This window comes from Vespa crabro, chromosome 24 (assembly GCF_910589235.1).
Source record: "Vespa crabro chromosome 24, iyVesCrab1.2, whole genome shotgun sequence".
Taxonomy (NCBI): Eukaryota; Metazoa; Arthropoda; class Insecta; order Hymenoptera; family Vespidae; genus Vespa; species Vespa crabro.
Window position 1 is genome coordinate 787,218 of NC_060978.1, and position 14,869 is coordinate 802,086.

Sequence of the window (14,869 nt, forward strand, 5' to 3'; positions counted from 1 at the left end):
TTTTCGATTGATTCGATATATATATATATATATATATATATTATACCATTCGAAATAAAGAAAAAAAAAAAACTCAAGGACGTTGTAAATGTACGCAATTAAATAAAATTAAAAAAAAAAAAAAAAAAAAACAATTAGATAGACTCTTTAATGAAAGATTATTTTTATTCGGTCGATAATGATTTTTCAATATCATTAAACGTAGTCCCATAAATCATCTTGACTTTGATAACTTTATTTATTTCAATTGTTTAAAGATTAATTAAAGTTTATTATAAATTAATTAAAAATTAATTATAACGTCAAATTGATGAAAAATATTTTATACGATATTAAAGGATATTGACAATGAAAACTCTTTGCTTGTTTTTCGTTTTATCGTCGTTTATTATATAAAAACACGTGACACGTGGAGTATCGTAAATAAATGAAATAATAATAAAAATTAATATTTTATAAAAATCATGAAGTATAAAAAAAGAGAAAAAAAGGAAGGATGAAAAAGAGAAAATGAAAATACGGATCATGTTTTACGAGGCGTAAAAACTAATCTATGGGGTTTAGGAACCAATGTGATACCGGTATCTCCTTTAAGATTAATGGAAACGTTAGGAGGGACAGATACATCAAATTTATGGATTATTCTCGAACAGAATAGAAACATGATCATCCTGGCCAATTTGTCACCGACGCACATACGTTTTCCTTGAAACAAAAGAAATTTTAATATTGTCATATGAAATGAAATATATCTATCATTTATCATTGAACATAATCATCGATTAATATAAATTCATTAATATAAAGACAATTAATTAATATAAATTCGACCGTATAGATAAGGATAAAGTTCGTAGATCAAGAAAGAAAAAAAAAAGAAGAAAAAAAAGGAAAAAAAACGCGTCGCTGGAAACAAAAAAATAACAAGAAGAAGAAGAAGAAGAAGAAGAGGAAGAAATATAAAAACAAAAAAACAAAAAAACCTTAAGCAAGATAAATCGATTTCACGTGTAAATAGTTAACGCGTGCTTTTCGAAAAACGTTACGTTCGAATACCTGTATTATTATTCAACTGTGCAACAAAATCCTTGTACTCTGAACTGCTAGGTATAATATTTTTAACGACCAAAATCTTTTGCCATTTACTTACCAGATTGGAAAGGCAAAAACCCTTCCGGCTTAAAGAATCTGCCATCATCGTCAATGAATCTGTCCGGTTTAAAATCGAATGCGTTGTCCCAATAAGATTCATCAGTATGAACGGACCATTGCACCGGTATAACCATCGTACCTTTCGGTATATCATAGTCGCCTATTTTTGCATCCTAAATTTCAAAAGTTCATCATCAAAAAAAAAAAAAGAAGAAAAAAAAAGAAAAAAACGAAGAAAGAAGAAAAAAAAAAGAAAATGAACTTCGACATTTTTATATTGTATATGTACTGTAATATATATTTCGATAATATATATATATATATATATATATATATATATATATATATATATATATTATCGAAATATTTCAATTGGAAATATCACATCGTAGTCGTGTATGAATAATTAATTAATCGGATTATTATCGATCAACGTTCGAAAAATAAAATTTATAACGACAAATTAACGAATGACCTTTAATATCGTAAAATTCATTCGTAAGTAATATTATGACAAGTCTTTGAATTGATCGTAAGATAAAATTAAATGAATCGAATGAAATACCTCGATTGTTCCATGAGGCATACCAACTGGAACAACGCTTCTCAACCTTTGTACTTCCGCTATGGTTGCCTCGAGACGCGTCAAAACAATTCTATCGTCCAAAGTGGGTTCTTTATTTTCTAACATCTGTTGCATCTCTTGATAGATCTTTTCCTGATATTCGTATATATGTATATATATATATGTACGTATAAACCGTCAGAGAAAGATATATATATATATATATATATATATATATGTATACAAACACATTGAGATAAAGAAAGAAATAAAGAAATGTAAAAAAAGTCTTCGTTTTTGATACGATTGTTAAGGAGGGAAAAAAAATTCTAGACAAATTGATTTAAAGGAGAGAAAGAGAGAGAGAGAGAGAGAGAGAGAGAGAGAGAGAGAGAGAGAGAATAAAAAGAAAGGAAGAAATATTTTTCAATAGTAATATACTTCGTACCTGTTCCTCCGGATAAGCCGCAATGAATAGAAGGAACCAACGGAGAGTAGACACGGTCGTGTCCAATCCTGCACCGAAAATGTCGGCGAGCAGATGATAGAATTGAACCTCGTTAAAATATCCAAAATCGTCCGAATCTTTTCTACTCGCCATTTGATCTTCGAACGCCGCCAAAATGCTTTCCGTTTTTACGGGACTAATTCGATGTTCTTCAACGATACTCCTATATATTTCATGAGTTTTTTTCTTTCCATCGATCAAACTATACATCATTTTACCGTACCGTGGTATAAATCTGCGGATGTTAATCCGCATGCGTTAGTTCTTATTCTCTCTCTCTCCCTCTCTCTCTCTCTCTCTCTCTCTCTCTCTCTCTCTCTCTTTGTTTCTCTTTTTTTTCCTTTTCTTTTCTTTTTATCTCTTCAATAAGAAAAACATGTATTTAATTATTTATTTTGTATCGGCAATAAATATTTCAATATCGCGTACTAGCATGAGTTAAGATTTTTATCGAGGTTAAATTATCAGGTAGATCGATAACAGGACGTAGACGCCTACTTGCAACAAATGCCATTACAATCCTCTATCGTTTAATAAACTCAGCGACTCTATTATAAGAAGTTATAATACTACTTATAAACAACTGTGTATAGAGAGAACGATCAATTTCTGCATTCCAATGGGCCGTAACCTTGCTCTATCTCTCATATAGAATGATGTATAATATGAAAATTTCCATGGATAAAACGTACGATGAATCAACTTTGAATCGATTAAAGGAACAAATATATAATAATGGGCTAAATAAAAAGGGCGACAAATCAATTTAATTAAATGAACGATAGTTAATCGTTTTTCGATTTATCATTAATGAAAATAAAAATTGATTTAAATATTACATAAACATAACGTTAAGAAAATTTTTAAGAGACGAGAGAAACGAAAGAGAGAGAGAGAGAGAGAGAGAGAGAGAGAAAGAGAAAGAGAGAGAGACAGAAAGAGAGATAGAGAGAAAGAAAGAGAAAGAAAGAGAGAGATATAGACTTACCTGAGAAATGGTAAAAAATTTAAAGGTCCGGCAACGCCAATGCGTTTAACACCTTCCTCTTGTAAAGTACGAAGCCATGCCCAAATGAAATCATTCTCTTGGTATGTTTTACCCAAGACGAGATCGTTCATCAGATTTCCTACACAATGTTGCAAAGTCTCGTTCGGATCGAAACCGTACGACGTAGATCGTTCTTCCAATTTCTAAAATAATTATCGAAGCTTTCGATAAATAGTTTTTACCTATCGATCGGATATCTCATATACAGAGTGTCCATAAAGTATCGGACCAAACGTTATATTTCCTGAGGTCAAATAGATAAAAACTGTTCGTATATATTTATGCCCGAAAATAAAATAATATATATATATATATATATATATATATATATATATATAATCGTCATATAATTTATTCACGAAAAAAATTTTCTCTAAAGATCCTATTTTTCGCGATTTGTGCTTTTTCTTTTTTATTCTTTTTTTTTTATTTTTTTTTTCTACGGCCCCCTGTTCTCCCCTACCATCATCACCCTGCCACCCCCCCACTCAACTCTTAGCTTTTAACGATCGTGATAGGAATCCTTCTGTATGAATTCTCTCTTTAGAAAAAAAAAGAAAATAAATAAAATAATAATAATGATAATAATAATAATAATAATAATAATAATAATAATAATAATAATAAAAGAAGAAAAAAAAATAAAAAAAAAAAATAAAAAAAAAAAAAGAAGAGTCGGTTGTCCCGGCGAAAAAGGAAAGGAATTTAGAAAGTGGCAGATTATCAAGATTTCTACCGAAATGCATTCTTCCACAACTACGAGGATTCTTCTTTCCATCTTGTCCCTTTTCTGTCCGTATTTTATCATGCCGAGATTTTTCAAGCATTCGGCGACGAATCTTCTTTGATCCTTCCAGAGCTCTCCCTCGGCGCAGATTAGACCTGAACGGAAAGAAGGAAAAAAAAAAAGAAAAGAAAAAAAATGAAAAAGAAAGAGCAGCAGCAGCAGCAACAGCAGCAGCAGCAGCACCAGCAGCAGCAACAGAAGTAGAAGAAGAAGAAGAAGAAGAAGAAGAAGAAGAAAAAGAAAGAGAAAAAGAAAAATAGCCAAGAAGAGTAACTCCTCTTAGGCTTGTTCCTTTTTTCTTTCTCTTCTTCTATCTCTCTCTCTCTCTCTCTCTCTCCTTCTCTCTCCATCTTCTTTTTTTCCCCTGTTTTCTTTCTGTCTTTTTCTTTTCTTTTTTCTTCTTTTTTTCTTTTTTTTTTTTATTTCTCTTTTCTCTTTTCTTTTTTTTCTTTTTTTTCTTTTTTTTTTCTTTCGTCGAAGGTGATCCTCGGCGTCGCACCTTCAATGAGAATAATAAATATGCCCGTCGCTGGCTACCACCGCCAATCTCAGTCGCGTCTCTATCCTCTCTCGGAGCCGGTGCAACGGCTCGAGAAAAGAGGTGAGGAGTAGAGGAGAGGAAAAGCGAGGAGTAGGAAAAGAAAAAAGAAGAAAAAAAAAAAATAGCGAGAGGATTACCGTCATACCGTGTAAGTAGGCGCTGCCACTGAACTCACTGAAGGATAATTCTTGAATGAATAAACAATAATCCTACCGCGCCCACTCTATTCTCTCTCTCTCTCTCTCTCTCTCTCTCTCTCTATCTATCTATCTGTCTATCTATCTGTCTATCTATTTATCTATCTATCTATCTCTATCTGTATCTATCTTGCTTCATCTCTCGTCGATGAGATAAGCAAGTTATGCCGATCTACCCATATCGCGGGGCTTCGCGGTAAGTTAGCCTTTATGCGAATTGAGAATAATTAACGAGGTGTTAATACGCTAACCATCGACGAATCTTTACATATCCAATTGATTAAGTATAAAAATTAATCTCGAATAAATTATATATTCTCGTACGAATATATGTATATATACATATATGCAAAAATTGCAAAAAATTTGTACTCAAGTTGATTTTGTCGAATCGTTTAGCATTTAGAAATCGAAATAATTTATTTTAATTTTTTTTCTTTTTTTTTACCCCTCTCACCTTCCCAATACTTTTTTTATCCACTACCCCCTATCCCCGCCGCTGATGGATCGTTAAAGAACGATCGAAAGATCATCGTGGAATAATGATCATACGAAAGGTCATTGATATTTATCGAATCGGCGAATATTTGATTTGATCTTTTGTGATGAAAAGGATACGTTCCTTTCAGAGAAATTTTTTTTCTTTCGAAGAAGAAGAAGAAGAAGAAGAAGAAGAAGACGAAGAATGGAAAAAGAAAAGAAAAGAAAGAAAAAAAAAAAAAAGCTTGAAATACAAATGGAACGAACGATCATCGGTTTAACTTAATTTAGAATTTAAGTTAATCCTTTAAGAAGAAGGGAGTCGGATCCTAGGTAGAGATCGAAGGCGCGCTTAGTTTCTTATCTCGCGACAGCTCTTTCGCAGGCAGGTCACACGCGACTGTCGTCGCCACGAGAATGATCTCGGAATCCTGATGATCCACGAGATTATTGAGGTTTACGATCCACGTGCGAAGGGAATACCGAATAAGATCCTTCGCGATCGTCATCGTGCTGTTCCTCCGTGTAGATCGCGTCACGAGTTTTCGCCAGGAGGGGTTGTTTCTTTTGGTTGGTCAAAAAAACAAAAAAAAGAAAAAAAGAAAAAAAAAGAAAAAGGAAAGGAAGAAAAAATCAAAAGAAAAAAGGAAAGAAAAAAAAAGGAAATATGTTCCTCCTCGTATCTCTCCACTTACTCACAAGGCTAAGGTAGAAAAATCTTGTTCAAATCGCCATTTGCAAAAATCGTATTATCGTAAATATTTTCAAGCTCGTAAGTTGCTTACAAAGAACGTAATAGAATCCGCATTCAAGGACTTTCCGTCTCGAGATCGACTGAAATACCAACGAGCATTCCCAATAACATCTAACATAAAGATACATAAATATATATATATATATATATATATATATATATATATATTTATACATACAAATATATGTTTACACTTTTACGTTTGTTTTACGGACAATAATATTGCAGTATTGCGTGTAAATTTAACCATTAATACCTATTAACGCGATTTTTCGTCTCGTTTTAAAACGTATTGCCGCATTGATACTTGATTATTCGCGACTCGTTCTAAAGAATCGATCGAGCAGTCAGTCGATAGGTCAGTGTCGTATTTAAATGACCACACCGCGAGTAAAACTTTCCGGGATGCGTCATACGACGAGAGTTAGTTCGCAAACGACGAGTTCGTATTTCGTTTTAAATTAGAAGGAAAGCGTTAATAAAAAAAGAAAAAGATAAATAAGAAAATAATATTGATCGGCGAATCTAGGGAGGGAAGAAGAGAGGAAGTGAGAGAGGGAGGGAGAGATAGATCGATAATAGAGAGTGCCATTCTTTGACGCGATCGTTTCTTACGCAACTAAACAACAGTACGTGGTCGTCGTTGTAGTCATTGTAGTCGTTGTAATCGTTGTAGTCAGTGCCGTCAGGGTATGATTTCAAGAGATGACATCATCGAAAAAGATGCAAGTGGATGAAAGAGAAGGAGGAAAAGGAGGAAGAGGTGGAAAAGGAGAAGAAGAAGAAGAAGAAGGAGGAGGAGGAGGAGGAGGAGGAGGAGGAGGAGGAGGAGGAGGTTGAGGAGAAGGAGGAGAAGGAGACGTTCGCGAATTCGTGTGCCGCCAAAAATAAAACACCGGTTGTGATAGTAGCGGATAATGAGCATATGAGGTTGGGCCCGAGCGAGGTTTCAGGGCCGGTCGTTCCACCTCGCCTGCTACGCGAGCATCGATAACTGCAGCGAGGGAAGTAAAGAGAAAAGAGTTGATGAGACGCGACGACTCAAACCTCTCACGTCGTACACTGTCCAAATACAGTCGATCCGATCGGTTAAGCGTCTCGCTTACGACACTACGAAATCGCTGGACGTTAATCGATTGTATCAATTTGGGAACAATTTTTGATCCTTTCGTTAAATAAATCGAAAACGTATCATTTTTCGTTATTTATAACCATTTATATCATTTCTTTTGTACATTTAATATGGAATAATTTAACGTAAACGATATGTATTTATTATTTGATTACTATTATTATTATAAATTCTTAAATAATGTTTAAGAATTGTTCAATATCAAGGAATCGTGAGGATTCGAGAGAAAACTTGGGTCATCGTAATACACGAAATGTAAAATTTCGAAAGCAAATTATTTGATCGCGAAACGTTCGTTTCGAGTGAATAAAATAATATCGATAAAGGGACAATGAGGCTTGTGACTTCGATAGCTGTCAAAAATATACACGTATCGTTACACGGGCAACAAGGTCATACAGTGATTTCGCGAAGGCGACGAAGAAGCGACTCCAAGAAATTGCAAATGGACGAAATTCTTGGGAAAAGTCAAGAAACCGAGACGTCCTTGACATTCGAGAGTTTCAGCCTTTTATATATATACGTCGGTATGCCGGATGATAATGCTGCGAGATCTGGTCTTTCCAGGTATTTGGACATCCCTCTGCTTTTTCTCTCTCTCTCTCTCTCTCTCTCTCTCTCTCTCTCTCTCTCTCTCTTTTTCCTCCATTCTTTTCGACGTTTATAATCGTCGAAAGAAATAATTTCATGACGACGAGTGACAAGGGTAAGGTTGTGAGGACGGAGGGAGGGGGTGAGTCGCGTAGAAAGAAAAAAGTAAAAAAAAAAAAAAAAAAAAAAAAAAGTAAAAAAAGAAAAAAGGAACGAACGAATCATCCCATCCGTATTTCGAAAGATCCTTTTTATATATTCCATAACCCCTTATCTGTAACTTAACTCTGTACTCCGACTACGCAACATAGATACGACTATTACGCGGTATGAAGAAAGAAAAAGAAAGAAGCAAAAAAAAAAAAAGAAAAAAAATAGAAAAGAAAAGAAGAAGAAGAAGAAGAAAAAGAAAGAAACGAAAAAAAGAAAAAAAACGTTCGTTCGGTGAGATAAACAAGTAAGTAAGTACCATAGGTAAGTACCTTCGAATAGCAGCTAGCAACCTTCTCGTTCGAGATCAATTTGCATATTCTATAGAGGTTTGCTACCAAGTAGGAAAACGCAACCGCGAGCGCACGTGTTTCTGGATGAGGCACGTGACCGATATTTGCCATTCCATGCTATTTCTATTAACGTGGTATTAGTAACAGTGACCAGTCGTAGATGGTGTCGATGATGTCGTTGGTGGTATTGGCGTTGGTGAGACTGGTCTATGCAAAGAAAGAAAGAAAGAAAGAAAAAGAAAAGAAAAGAAAGAAACAAAAAAGAAAAAAAAGAAGTAAAAAGAAAAAAAAAAAAAAGACATCGTGACATATGCAAATAACTAAGACGAAATAAGTACAATAATAATAAACAAGTATAGGACGACGGGTCCGTTTATTTTATTAATGGGAATATTAAACGCATAAAAAAAAAAAACAAAAAACAAAAAAAAAAAGAAAAAAAAAAAGAAAAAGAAAAAATACTCCACAGAGAAGGAGAAGGAGGAGGAGGAGGAGCAGGAGGAGGAGGATTCGGTGGTTAGATATATGCGTTCCTTAACACGAGGAGGACGAGATATACGGCGCTCCGTCTTTCTTAATGGGAGGAGAGGCCGTCGGCACGTCCTTGCTAACCTAACTGTAATTCCCTGCGGATGCAGAGCAGAACCATCGTCGTCGACGACAGCTGCGCGGGAACTTCCTTCAAGGAGACCGATAAAAGTGAGAGTCCTTCGTTTCTCCTCTCGGAATATAAGTCTCTCTCGATGACACACGACGTACGAACACGAACGAAAGGAGCAGGTTACACACGTAGAGGACATACATGTGCTTACAAACAGGGCATATACATACATAGATATACATGCATACCTATAAACGTATACAAGACAGTACGAGAGAGAAGGGAAGAGAGTCCGGTTTGACTCTCATGTACCTAACCTATCCTATTCGAGTAGAAGCTCGTTTAAGAGACAAGATTGACGAGAGAAAAGAGAGAAAAATGAATAAATTAAAAGCGACACATTCAGGAAAATTTCCAAATCTTACGTGATGATCTTCCTTTTTTCTTTTCTTTCTTTCTTTCCTTCTTTTTTTTTTTTTATCATGTCATTTTATCTCCTCTTTTATTCTCTTTTTCTTCTTTTTTTTTTTCTTTTTTCTCTGAAGAAAAATGAAAAAAAAAAACCAAAAAAAGAAAAATAGGGAGAACGAAAAAAAGAAAAAAAAAAGAAACAAATCGCAAATTCCGCAACGTAAAAGAACTACGATCTCTTGTGTGTCTAACTTGGGAAATGAAAGATCTCGTTCCGATCGCGTCCAAGGATCTCTTCTTCTAAAAAAGGAAATAGGAAATTTTCTACTTAGGATTATTTTGCTGTGCTTGAAATAGAAGGAAAAAAGAGAGAGAGAGAGAGAGAGAGAAAGAGAGAAAAGAAAAAATAAAAAAGAAGAAGAAGAAGAAAAAAAAAGAATCCTTTCCTTCTATGATTTTTCATTCGCAAGGAGTTTTAAGGAATATAACCGAGCGAGAGCGTCCTCGCGAAAGGACACTCGCCTCTTTTCAAGGCTCGACTTTCGTAATGGAAATTTACAGATATGCCTACGTATGCGTTTCCTTTCTCGTCGTAGCATTCTTTCTCCTATCTGGAGAATTGATTAAAATAGGAATCCCTTCTTAAAGGTATATCTCGTTTCTTCGTTCGTTCGGACGTTCATATATTGATCATTAAATCACCCTAAATGTCCAGGTCTATGGCTTTATTTCTATCTCATTCTCATCGACGTCTGGAAATTTGATATCGCGAAAGACCAACGCGTCGTCGACTGTCGCGATTCAGAGGAAAAAGTCTCTCTCTCTCTCTTTCTCTCTTTCTCTCTATTTCTCTTTCTTTCTCAATGCAAAGAGAGACGCCAAGGACGTCGAGAATTTCAGGTTCTGTCGACCCGCTTAAAGGCCAACGCCGTTACATCGCCAGACGGTTTTGACGATCACCGCGTGTACGCATCGGGTCGATGCACCGCGAGACGGCTAACGAGAGTGCTGCACCCGAGATCTATCGATCTTCAACGATAACGTTAACCTCAGACGGTAGCTGATTGGCTAACTAGATGGCTGCCTGGGTGCCCTCCCCTCCTCCTCTCTCCACCTCCACCTCCACCTTCATCATCACCATCTCCACCTCCACCTTTCCCTTCCCCCATTGCCAGCCTGGCGAAGCACACCACAGTGCTATAAGAAAAACGATCCTCTCTCGCAGAGATCGAGGATGCTGTGAACGACGAAGGTGCACGACCGGCCTCGAAATCTTCTTGTGCAATCGCAACGATCGAAATATAATGATCCATCGCTTCCGAAGCTTTTTTCTTGTGAGAAAGAAAAAAAAAAAAAAGAAAAAACAACAAAAAGAACACAAATAAGTAACGAAGCCGCATAATTTGAGTTAGCAAGAGGAAAAATAAAAAGAAGGAAGAGAAAAAAAGAAAGAAAGAAAGATCGGACAAATTAATACAAAGTCTTGAGGAATATTTTAAGTTTTCGAATTCCTCGAAACTCTCACTTTCGATCATTCTCGTTTCTATTAATAGAATTGAAGTTTAATGATCGTTCCGATCTTTAGGAATGAAAATTTCCAAATTGTAGAAATGGTCAAGGAAAAAAGAGAATAAGAAGGAGAGGGAGAGTAAGAGAGAAAACGAGAGAGAGAGAGAGAGAGAGAGAGAGAGAGAGAGAGAATTAACGAAGCTAAACGAGAGATGTGTGCAAGTATAGGAGTTACTAATAAATGTTGCATAATATGTTTACGAACGCGACTCCAGGGGTAAGCGTTATCTGCACCAAGAAGCTCTATAATAAATTAATGGACATTACGCAGGATGTTATTCGTACATGTACACCCGCCATATCGATTCTCGATGAGACGAGAACGATGCCGATAGCGGTGCACGGCAATGTACCAACCAGTTTTCAACTCAAGCTTATAAGAAATGTGAACGCGACCATAAAGGCGCGCGTAAACGTGATGTCGGGTAATCACGGGTCTCGCCGGTGAACGAGGCACGCGCCTCCGTCGACGGCTGCATCTTTTCCTCCTCCTCCTTCTCCTCCTCCTTCTCCTCCTCCTTCTTCTCCTTCTCCTTCTTATTTCTTTTTTCTTTTTTATCTTCTTCTTGTTTATTTTCTTTCCCATGAAAAATCTTCTTAAATTATCCCTTTCTGAATTTAAATCCCTTAAAGTACGTACCATACGATTTAACTTTTTTGTCGATCGAATAAATTTAAAACATCTCATGGGGTTTAGACACCGTTAAAGTTCAACGGTGTTAGCCCCTTTTCTTTTTTTTTCTTTTTTTTTTTTTAAGTTCAATCAACAAATTGATAATGGAAATATTATTTTCATGGATTTCACGTAATTTAGATCATTGAAATATTTTAATATATATGTAAAGTTCGAAATGAAATATTTATTTTGTTTTTCGAATTTATCCCTTGACAATTCCGTGCATTTTGACTTTATTATCGATCGAATAAATTTGATATGTTTCACGAATGGATAAAAAAATTCGACGATGTTAACCATCGTTTCTTGAATTATTGTGTTCCGCATAAAGTCGATAAAAAATCACAAATAATCACAAATAATACTGCTTTTATTTCGTTTCGTTTTACATGATTGAAGATTTGAAAATAAATATTTGTTACGTTTGTTTGAACTCTTATATTTATTCACTTGTACAATTTATTTATTATTATCAATATGTATCTATCTGACTCTGGAAAATAACGAAGAAAAGTTTCAAAAATTTTCTGATATTCCATCGTAGAAATAGTATTATAAACTGATCGATTTAAACGAAGAAATGAATAACTAACTAGGAAAACTATTTAAAAGTTTTCCTCGAGAAAACTCAAACGTTTCCTTCATTCGAGTCATCGTCATTACTATAACGTTCGTATGACGTTATAAGGGGGGAAATAATTATACCCAAGTATAATTTACTTGATTAAAGAAAAATACAATACAAGATATTTTCAACAATAATAACTTCGTTAATGGAACGTTCGTTCGGTTGAATGGCGCGTACGGGGCCATTGCTGCACCAACGCATGTCGTTGCCTTGTCGATGATTACATCCGTAAGAACGTCATCGACATTCTTGCACGACGAAATGGGAAACACGAGAAAATCATTCTCCTACGATATTGAATTCTATCGATTAAAACAATGAGAATGATTGCTTAGGATGACGTACGTAAATACGTTCGTACATGCGTGCGTATCTGCACCAACGCGCGATAATATTATTTTTTCTCTTTTAATTATGCGAATAATCATCTCGTAATTTACTCGTAAAAAGAGAGTGACGTTATTTTAATTTCTCGAAAAATTAATCTCACAAGAGGTTCGATCTGATATCATTAACTTGTTCTGAACAAATCTAAACATTGTTAGTTTTTTGTTTTTTTATTATTTTTGTTTTTTTTTCTTTTTCTTTTTTTGTTTTCTTTTTTTTTTGTTTTTTTTTTTGTTTTTTTTTTTTGTTTTTTTTTCATATCTTTTTGTTTTACTTTTTCTTTTTCTCTCTGAAAAATATCCCCGAAATAATAATAACTCAGTGTTCAATAATTATTACGTGCCAAGATAATAATGCAAACCCTTAGAATACAAGCTGAACTTGTTCTCTCAAAGGATAATATATAACGATGGTTCTTCTTTGAAAAGGGTTATTTATGACGATACAGAAATACATGCCCTTTTCCGTTCTACCGAGCGACCCTTAAAAGGCCATTAGTGGTCTAGTTAAGTGAGTGAGTAAGTGAGTAAGTAAGTAAATAAGTAAATAAGTAAGTGAGTTAGTAAAGTTAGTTATTCGGGAAGAGTAGTAAGGCACAATATTGGAGTTGGCCGTACTATTAATACTCGAGTACGATTACTTGAATAAACTCGAAGGAACGAAGAATGGTATATAATTTTTTGTTTTTTTTTTTTCTTTTTTCGGTGGGAACGTTTTCAACTCTTTTTAGCTCTTTACTTAGTTAAGAGGATATTTTCTCCTATCGGATATGTATGTATGTATTATATATGTATGTATGTATATATGTATATATTCGAGGAACAAGGTAGTAGGTAAGTACCTGTTGATGAGGGCGTGGCCAAGCGTTCTCTCCCCCACTTAGTTTCCCTCTCCATTGTGATAGCAAGGGAAAAGTGGGAGGAAGTGAGTGAATGAGAGCGAGTGAGTGAGTAAACGAGGGAGTGAGTATAAAAGAGAGAGAGAGAGAGAGAGCGAGAGAAAGAGAGAGGAGACGAACGAGATTTCTCCTAGCGGGAGGATCCTCGCTGTACCTCTTGGAGGGGCATTAAAGAGGAGTGGTGGAAGAAACTTCGATGTAAGGGCATCGAGGCGCCTCGTGAAAGGCGACAGAAGCACACCGCCGTTGCGGTAGAGCGTGCGTTAAGGGGTGCAATGATCATATTTCTCTACTTATCGATCATTTTTATTTATTTATTTATTTTTTTTTTTCTTTTTTTTTCGTTTTGCTTTTAACTTCATTCACCGTTGTTCCTTACGTCGAGAGTATGAGACAATAAATGAGAAAATTCATTATCATTTATATTTACGCGTACGATTCATACGGTGCGCTTTTTTCTTTCTTTCTTTCTTTCTTTCTTTCTTTTTTTTATCAGTTAAAAAAAAAGAAATAAATACAACGAGAGTGAAGAAAAAATTAAAGAATTAATGAAATGAAATAGAACAAGATTTTTTTAATTTTTTAAGTAAAAGGGAAAGACAAACAGAGAGAGAGAGAGAGAGAGAGAGAGAGAGAGAGAGAGAAATTGTAACGCTTATATATATATATATATATATATATATATATATATATATATATATATATATATATATATAAATATGTATATGTACAGAAAGGCGAAAACAAATGTAAGTAAACGCAGTAAAGTTAACGAGACTCATCTCGTATTAGATACGCATCTTCGATATTCGATATTCGAAGAGCGAACGTACAAGTAGGTAGGTAGGTAGGTAGGTAGGTAGGTAGGTAGGTAGGTAGGTAGGTAGGTAGGTAGGTAGGTAGGTAGGTAGATAGGTACCTATAGAAATCGAGTCGTTAAATCTGCCAAAAAGAAAGAATAAACGGGGAGAGGCAGGAGATAAAAATCAGCGATCTCCCGTCGTAAAGACGTCGAAGTAAAGAAAGCAGGAGCACACGGGCATTCCCTTGTCCCATCTCGATAGCGCAAAGGTACGAGATTGTCCCCTTCGATCTCTACTTCCCTCTTTTTCCTTTCTCCTTCTTTTCTCTTCTCTTCTCTTCCCTTTTCTCAACTTGTTCTCTTCTCTTTTCTCAAGTAGTATCGAAATCTTTTGTTTCCGAAAGAGAACAGGGTTACTCGGACGATCGTAAGTTTCTCGTTCTCGCTGAAAAGTTCTCCTACAGGGCCACAAATTCCGGTAAGAGAGGACCGCCGATAATTTCACGGGCGAAGTGTACCAACGAAGGAACGAGAATAAGAAAGAGGGCGGAGGGATGCGACCGAGAGAAGGAGGTAAAGAAGGGAAGGAGACGAGGATATCTCGTCCTCTTGGTATTATACACTTTAGCAGAACTTTTC

The 14,869-nt window shown here is 35.3% G+C and overlaps 1 protein-coding gene across 3 annotated transcripts in view; it reads right to left on the minus strand.

The window, feature by feature from the left end:
• Window positions 1-397: 397 nt before the first annotated feature.
• Window positions 398-14,869, minus strand: part of LOC124432190 (cytochrome P450 306a1) — an 18,582-nt gene continuing 4,110 nt past the window's right edge. For 2 of the 3 annotated variants that reach the window (XM_046980881.1, XM_046980878.1), the window contains 6 exons: window positions 4,010-4,155; window positions 3,214-3,416; window positions 2,166-2,460; window positions 1,718-1,870; window positions 1,151-1,325; window positions 398-705 (listed from right to left, as the gene is read on the minus strand). In XM_046980881.1, coding sequence (XP_046836837.1) covers window positions 524-705; window positions 1,151-1,325; window positions 1,718-1,870; window positions 2,166-2,460; window positions 3,214-3,416; window positions 4,010-4,155 — 1,154 coding nt within the window. In that variant the 3' untranslated portion in view covers window positions 398-523. The remainder of the gene's footprint in view (window positions 706-1,150; window positions 1,326-1,717; window positions 1,871-2,165; window positions 2,461-3,213; window positions 3,417-4,009; window positions 4,156-14,869) is intronic. The other variant, XM_046980879.1, reaches the window with a different exon arrangement.